The following is an 8,491-nucleotide window of genomic DNA, read 5'->3' on the forward strand; positions in this document are numbered from 1 at the left end:
TTAGGGTAACATTTGAGGACAGTTGTCCTAATTGACATTATTAAAACATTAATATACACAGGAACCAATGATTTGATATTTTTGAGCATTCACTGTTTAGAAGTTTCAAGTTATTTTTTTATTCATTGAGAGGTAGAACAGTGTATCATCAGCATAACGATGGAAATATTATATTCGATTGATATTTGTTAACAAATTATGTGTCTCAGTGGCGACACATGGATACCAAATAAAACTAGCATGATCAGACCCTTGAGATACATCATGAGTCATATTTTATGGAGATGATCCAGAATCACCAATGGTTGCACTAAAAGTTTTTTTTTTCCTTTCGGATAAGAGAAGAAAAAAAAAGCCAATCTAAAACAGTCCCAGAAATGCCAACCCATTGTTTAAGCTATTCAATCAAAATATGTTGGTCAACAGTACCAAAGGCAGCACCAAAGTCTAAAAAAACTAAAACTGAAGAGTTCCCCACATCAGCGGCTTAAAGCAAATCATTCACTAACTTAAGAAGAGCTGTGTTGTCACAGCCCTGGCCGTTTCTCCAATTGTTTCCCCTATGTTTCTATGAGTTTCCGTTTTTCCTGGTGTCTCCTGTTTCCCCCTATCTGTCTCTGTGTATGTGTTGTGGACGTGGCTTCCTTTCCTGGTACTCTCAAGCTGACTCCTGATTTGCGGCTCATTCACACATCACCAGGTCGTTGTTTCAACCACTGTGGTAGCCTCTTGTTCTCAACTGCTCTGCAATTGTATATTTAGAGTTATTGCTCATGTTTTTTGCATTACCTGTATTTACCGTGTATCCTTGGGCTTCCAGGTTCATCACTCTCTGGTTCCCCTGCCTGCCTGCTTGCCTGCCTGCGTGCCTCGCCTGCTTGCTTATCCTCTTCCCACCACGCTGACTTCTTCGTTCGTCTCTCCTGCTCAGCTCAGCTTTGCCATCCATCATTCAGCTCAGTCCAGCTCTGCCATCTGTCATTGCCTCGCTACTTTCTGCTGTGCCTGCTATTCTCTTTCCCCATTATTCCTATAATTCCATTGTCTGTGTCTGCGATTAGTAGAGGTCTGCCTCTACTAATCATAAGAGAATGTTCTGGCCAGCATAGACCCAGCAGACTCGGAGCACTTCCGCCAAGCTGTCGCCACCCAGAGCGCCCTCATGGGACAACACGAGCAGGCCCTTCAGTCTTGGAAGCCCTCAAGTCACCAACTTGGCCCAGATCAACCAGGTTTCCACACATCTTTCCTGTCCAGTCCCCAAAGCCCCGGCTAGCCCCCCTGCTCTGATACAACCTTCAGCCCAGCTAGCTCTCCAGCCCAAAGAATCTCCCATCCCAGCGCCAGAGAGCTATGCTGGAGACTTGGGAACGTGCGGGTCTTTTCTGATCCAGTGTTCCCTAGTGGTCGAGCAACAACCCTCTGCCTACATAACCAATAAGGCAAAAACATCTTATATCATCGGGTTAAAGTATTCTGATTCTGATTCTGATACTTAGGGGGAATGGTTTAGCCTGGGCATCAGCTGTGTGGGATAGTCAGTCACCTTTTCACCCTGTTAATGGTAGGGACGCTACCAAATGCCTCCTCTTTCTACGTCAGGGTTTCCACAGTGTAGCTGAATATTCAGCTGAGTTTAGGACCATAGCTGCAGATTCAGGTTGGAATGATGCTTCACCTCAGTGGGTGTTTCTCAACGGGGTATGTGATTAAGTCAAAGATGAGTTAGTGGCTTGGGGTGACTCAGGCAACTTAAATTTTTTAATCTCTCTAGACATTACAGTTTTAGGATACATCATTGAGAGTGGGTAGATGAAGGCAGATCCGGGAAGATTCATTCAGTGGCAGACTGGCCCATACCCACATCCCTGAAACAACTTCAGTGGTTTCTGGGCTTTGCTAATTTTTATAGAAAGTTCATCAGAGTCTATAGCCATGTGAATGCGCCTCTTCTCTTACCAAACTCACTTCTTCAGCTAACTCTTTTTCCTGGACCCCTGCCTTCCCCAAACTAAAGAGACACTTTGCTCCTGTACCTGCTCTCATCCAACTAGACCCCTCACGTCAGTTCACTGTGTAGGCTGATGCCTCAGATACAGGGGTTGGAGCTGTTCTTTCCCAGCGCTCAGCTTCTAACCATAAACTCCACCCCTGTGCATTCTTCTCCCACTGATTGTCCCCCACTGAGCAGAACTATGATGTTGGGAACAGGGGACGGCTAAGAGTTAGGCTCATCTTGAAGGAATGGAGATACTGGCAGGAGGGAGCAGAACACCCATTCATCGTTTAGACGGATCACAAGAACCTGGCCTACATCCAGAAGGCCAAACGACTTAATTCCTGACAGACCCATTGGGGCTGTTCTTCAGACCATTCAGTTTCACTCTCACTTACCGAGCCAGTTCCAGAAACATCAAGCCCAATGCCCTCTCCCAACAGTTTGTCCCCAACAACAATCCATCTAAACCAGATACCATCCTTCCCTCGTTGTGCGTGGTGGCCGCAGTGGCCTGGGAAATTGTGTCCCTCATCAAGGAAACTCAAAAGACTCAACTGGATCCAGAAAGCAGCCCCGATAACTGTCTTTTTGTACCTGATTTCATCAACTCACAGGTCCTTCAATGGGTTCACACCTTCAGGTTTGCTTGTCACCCTGGTATCAGCCAAACCTTGTCCCTTCTTAAAAGGCATTCTGGTGGCCTTCCATGGACAATGATACCCATGCCTTCATGCTCGCTTCATGCTATATGTGCTCGCAGTAAGTCATCTCACCAGCCATCCAACGTCCTACTCTGTCCTCTTCCAGTCCCAAATCGACCACAGAGCCACGTTGATCTCAACTTTGTAACTGGCCTTCCACAATCTCAAAGTAACACTGTCATACTCACCATTGTAGCCTGATTTTCCAAGACTGTATATTTCGTGACCCTACCCAAACTTCCCACAGCCTCAGAACCCACTGACCTCCTTGTCCAAAATGTTGTCCATCTTCACAGGATCCCAGCTGATTTCATCTCTTGACTGTGGGCAATTTATATGCCAGGTATGGAAGGCATTCTCTTAGGCACTCGGAGCAACTGTGAGTCTCATCAGGTTACAATCTGCAGACCAGTTGACAGTCGGAGTGGGCCAAGCAGGGCCTGGGAGCTATGCTCCGTTGTGTCACAACCTGGAACCCCTCCTCCTGGAGTAATGATCTTCCCTGGATTGAGTATACTCACAATTCCTTGCCCAGTGCTGCAACAGGCATGTCACCTTTTGAATGCTCCCTGGGTTATCAGCCACACCTGTTTCCTGCTCAGGAGGATGAAATTGCCATACCCTCGGTCCAGGCCTGTCTTTGCCGCTGTTGCAAGATGTGGAAGGATCCCCGCTCCACTCTGATATGCTCAGCCGACCACAACCAGTGCATCACTGATGGTTACCAGACTCCAGCACCCAACTACCAGCCAGTTCAGAAATGTGGCTTTCTGTTAAAAACATCCCGTTACTGACCGAATCCAGAAAATGTACACCCTATTATATTGGACCTTATGAAATAGACGTTAGCATCAATCCCTCTGCTGTTAAACTCAAATTGCCTCCCTCCATGAAAATTCATACCACCTTACATGTCTCCCAGTTGAAACCAGTCCCAGTTTCTATCAGTCCATTGTGCCCTCTGGCTGTTCCCCTCCTCCCACCTGGATCATTGATGACCAACTAGCCTACACTGTCTGGTGGCTGTTGGATGTATGCCACCGTGGGTACCAGTACCTGATGGACTTGGAAGAATATGGCCCAGAGGAACTCAGCTGGATGTTGCCTTCCATCAACTCATCAACTCAACAGTATAGCTACAGTTTTCCATCCACTCATTACCAGATCGTTGTTTCAACCACTGTGGTAGTCTCTCATTCTTGGTCACGCTGTAATTGTATTTTAGAGTTTTTCTTTGTGTTGTTTGCTTTACCTGTATTTACTGTGTCTCCTTGTGCTTCCAGGATCACTACTCTCTGGTTCCCCTGCCAGCCTGCCTGCATGCCTGCCTGCCTGCCTGCTTATCCTCTGTCAGCCATGCTCACTTTCTTATCTGTCTATCATGCTCAGCTCAGCTTTGCCATCCACCATTCAACTCAGTTTACCTCTGCCATTTGCCATCGCGTCTCTACTTTCTGCCTTGCCTGCCATTCTCATCCCCTGTTATTCCTATAATGAACCCCTTTACATTACGTAATTCCATTGTCTGTGTCTGCATTTGGGTCGCCTCTACTGATCATAACAGGTTTACGTGATATGGAGCTCTCTTAAGCCAGATTTAAACTTTTCTAATGACGCGTTTTCATTCATAAAAGCAGTCAGCACGTTATTTCATTTTATTCAGGACCTCAGACAGAAAAAGAAGTTTGTAAGTTGGTCTGTAATTGCTTTGGAAATTAAAGACTAATGAAGGTTTTTTTTCAATAAGTGGTTGAACAATGGCATTTTGTTCAAGCCAGACTGTGGATGACTCCTCAAATAAAAAACTTAGGCTTAAGGAAAAAACAGCAAGCATTCCATCACGAGGACTGGCTTTCTCTCGGAGCCATTAACCACTCTGTGAAAAATGAAATCAAGAAAGCAAAAGTTGCATGTAAGGACAAATTAAAACAGAATTTAGCAGCATGAATACCAGGCATATCTTTCGGAAGGTAAGAACACTCACTGGGTCAACTTCAAAAACCAGCACTCCTACACCTACTGACCCCACCTTGTTCACTAGAGACCTGAACTATTTCTATGTCAGGTCTGACACTCTCAACTGCTCCACTGAGCATGAGAGATTGCTTGAAAGCCTACCCATCCCTGAGCAGTCACATTCTGTCCCTTTCACAGATGTTGACGTCTACCATCAGCTCTTGAGGTGTAAAGCTGGCAAGTCCCCCAGCCCAGATAGGATCACAGGAAGGATGCTCAAGAGCTGTGCCTTGGAGCTCTCCCCTGTTCTCCATTTTAGTGTAGAGTCCAGACTGCAAACATCCCCACTCTCTGGAGGACATCTACCATCATTCCTGTCCCCAAGAAAACCCACCTCTGAACTGAATCACTACAGACCAGTAGCACTTACTTCCATCATTGCGAGAAACTGGCACTGAATGCCATACTCCCAGTTGTTAGCCCACAGCTGAATCCCTACAAGTTCACTTACAAGGCCAAAAGAGGGACACTGTGGCATGCCTTCTTCACACTCCTCCAACCCCTGGATTCCCCTGACCACTATGCTAGGGTCCTCTTCATAGATTTTAGCTCCACCTTTAACACCATTCAACGGCATCTGATGATCAACAAACTCCACCGTCTCCATGTTCCACCTCTCCTCATCCGCAGTTTCCTCAATAACAAACCCCAGGGAGTCAGGGTGGGTAGCACTACAACCCCCATCACCACCGTCAACACTGGATCCCCTCAAGGCTGTGTTCTGAGTCCCTTTCTAGTATACACAAACTCTACACTACACCAATGACTGTCATAGCCCCTCCTCCATTATAAAATACTTCAAATATTCTGATGACACAGTCATATTCGCCCTCCTCACAGAAAGGGACTCAGTCACAGCCTACCAACAACCCATTACCCACTTCACCCAGTGGTGTACAGACAGTCACCTCCTCCTGAACATCACCAAGATGAAGGAGATCATCTTTGATACCCACAATAAATTCACCACCCTTCATTGCCCCACAGTGGTCAGCCGATGGAGATGGTGGAGAGCTTTAAGTACCTCGGCATCATCCCAGACAATAAACCAAGCTTAAATCACCACATCACAGACATCCATACACGCTGCCAACAAAGACTCATTGCCATCCGCAAACTTAGGGCTGTCTCGGTCAAACCCCACCCCCTGCTCCTTCTGTAAGGAAGTATTATTAAACCCATCCCATACTGCGCTATGTGCTATTTCACCATGCTCACCCGCACCAATAGAAACAAGTTCCTGAAAATCACTAACATATCAAGATATGTGGGGAGACACCCCCAACCTACCAGCCCTCGACACTACCACCACTCGTAGAGCACTGACCATAGCACGTGACTCCTGTAACCCCCTCTGGCCACAGATAGAGACAACCACTTTGCAAGAAAACACGCTTTGGGAGAAGTTTTGTGCCCTCATCTATCACTGCCTTAAATAGCCTGGCACACTGTAACAGACTTGTATTGTGCTATTCTTGTTTGTTTACACCGTTTTGAGTGTTATTTGTGTACAGACTGTGGAAAGTAAATTTTCTCTATAGGGGACAAAAAAAGAATGAATCTAATCTGATTCAAGAAGGTGGGGCCAGTTCCAGAGATGAGCATCCTGTTGATTATTGCTAAGGATAGACCAAATCAAATAGTTCCTTGAGGTATCTAGTGGGAAATATATCAAGGTCACAGGAAGAGGGCTTCATCTTACAAGTGTTGTGACCTTGCATGTCAGTTGAGACAGTTTCAAGGAACCTTATTTCAAGGGACGGCCACATCATGCACACACTCCCTGTAGTTGTCAGTGTGTCTACTTGTGTATTTGTGTAAAATTTTTTAGTCAGTTTCCACCCTACATCCAAAACCTCTTGACCCGTTCCTCAAACACACAGCAGAACTTCCTCCATTCCATCTTCCTTGGCTTCCAGTCTCTTCTGTCTTTATCTTCTGATCCCTTTTTAGCAAAGACGTTATGCTAATCACCGAGGTTTTGCTGTAGCATTTAGCATCATATATTGTGGATGTTGGTTTCTTAGGCTGGAATGACTGTGGCAGTTACGTCATTGATGTAACTAACTGTGCTTGGATAAAGCTGTTAGGGGTATTAGTGGTGTAGAGAGCATAGGATCACTGTGGCCTGCATCAGCCCGCAGCTAAGTAATTAGTGAAAGCAAAGTGAGAGAAAGGTGTGTGTGTGGTGTGTATGAGAGAAAGGGGGTGGGTGGGTGGGTGGGGGGGGGTTCCAGTTGACTACAAGGGTATCATGTATGTAGTAAACACACATCTTTATGATACCAACCCCCGCCCCCCCTATAGAAAGAGGGAGAGAGAAAGACAGAGAACAGCGAGAAAGAGAAGGAGGCAGAGAGTGGGATGGAGGGAAGAAGTGTCAGTCGGAAAATTAGATTTCTTGGTTACGAGGGAGCTGACAATGACTCATGGACGAATTGCTTCCAGCATTTTATAACCTCTTTGCCAGTCTGTTCTGTTTTGCTGTTCATTCCAGATATGAACGCCATAAAATCCACTCCTGACATGTCTGTCTAGTGGGACAGTAATGTTACCAAGTATGTTGATTAAGTGGTCATTTAATTTTCCCACTCTGTTTTATCTCCTCCGTCTCAATCCATTTCTGCCCCAATACTACTCCCATTTCCCTTCTACCTCTTTTGTCTCTCTCTCTCTCTCTCTCTCTCTCTCTCTCTCTCTCTCTCTCTCTCTCTCTCTCTCTCTCTCTCTCTCTCTCTCTCTCTCTCTCTCTCTCTCTCTCTCTCTCTCTCTCTCTCTCTCTGTTGCTCTCCATCTTTCAAATTCCTCCTGTCCCCCCCCCCTTTTCCTATCCCCACATCTCTGTCTTTATTAGGTGAGTCCTGCTTTTATTAAGAGCGGCGACTTCACCCTGGAGAGGATGGGGGTGAGCTACAAGGCCAAGGCCCACCTCAAGTCCCCCTTCGATCCTGAGAACCAGCGTATCAAGGGGATCTACGCATGTTAGAGAGCACACGTCCAGTCTGTGAATAAGGCTTAGAGGTGGCAGAAAGTTTGACATGAAGGTGTGGTCAAATTTAGCCTCTCTTTGTTAATCCACTACCACTATTCTGAAATCCAGAAGAAAAATCATGCAAGCTGAAAAACGGTGATTTGTGATTTACTATTTAACCTCTGCCTTTCTTAGATTTTTGAGGCGTGAATAAGAATCTGTTGTATTTTGTCTTACTGGCTGTTAACCAAATCAGAATCATGTTTATTGGCCATGTAGGTTTGCACAAACATGGAATTTGACCCATGGGTCACGGCCGTCATGTTTACATATCCACTCCGAGATCGGTTGTAGAAATGCTGTCATTAATGTTAACATTTGTCTTACAGAAATTGTTTGTCTAGGTATGTTTTTACAAAAATCCTTTTCCAAAACACTATTTTTTTTTTTATGCCACCATTAATGGATAGACTATGGGCAAGCGTTTGGAAGCACCTTAAACTGTGTCCATCAAACGTAAGTACACAAACAGCATGTGAAGGAGGTGTTAAATACATTTGGACCCGGCTCGAGCATGGGGGTAATTAATGACTCGTCCGGTGCAGCGCTAATCCACCATTAGCAAATTCTCTTCTAACTGAGTCTTAATAAGCTTCTTTTTTTTTATACAACTAACAGATGATATTTAAAAAAAGTAAAATATGGAGAATGTTGTACAATGGGTGCAACGTGTAAGCCATTGTGTTTTAATCTGCTTTATTAAGAGCAAAATACACACTTCTGTCGTTTTACTTGCAGGAGCAC

At 45.4% G+C, this 8,491-nt stretch overlaps 1 protein-coding gene across 1 annotated transcript in view; it reads left to right on the forward strand.

The window, feature by feature from the left end:
• Positions 1-8,024, forward strand: part of sardh (sarcosine dehydrogenase) — a 95,655-nt gene extending 87,631 nt beyond the window's left edge. The window contains exon 22 of the mRNA XM_056290933.1: positions 7,571-8,024. Within this exon, the coding sequence (XP_056146908.1) occupies positions 7,571-7,702 (132 nt within the window). The 3' untranslated portion in view covers positions 7,703-8,024. The remainder of the gene's footprint in view (positions 1-7,570) is intronic.
• Positions 8,025-8,491: the final 467 nt, after the last annotated feature.

Source organism: Lampris incognitus, chromosome 12 (assembly GCF_029633865.1).
Source record: "Lampris incognitus isolate fLamInc1 chromosome 12, fLamInc1.hap2, whole genome shotgun sequence".
NCBI lineage: Eukaryota > Metazoa > Chordata > Actinopteri > Lampriformes > Lampridae > Lampris > Lampris incognitus.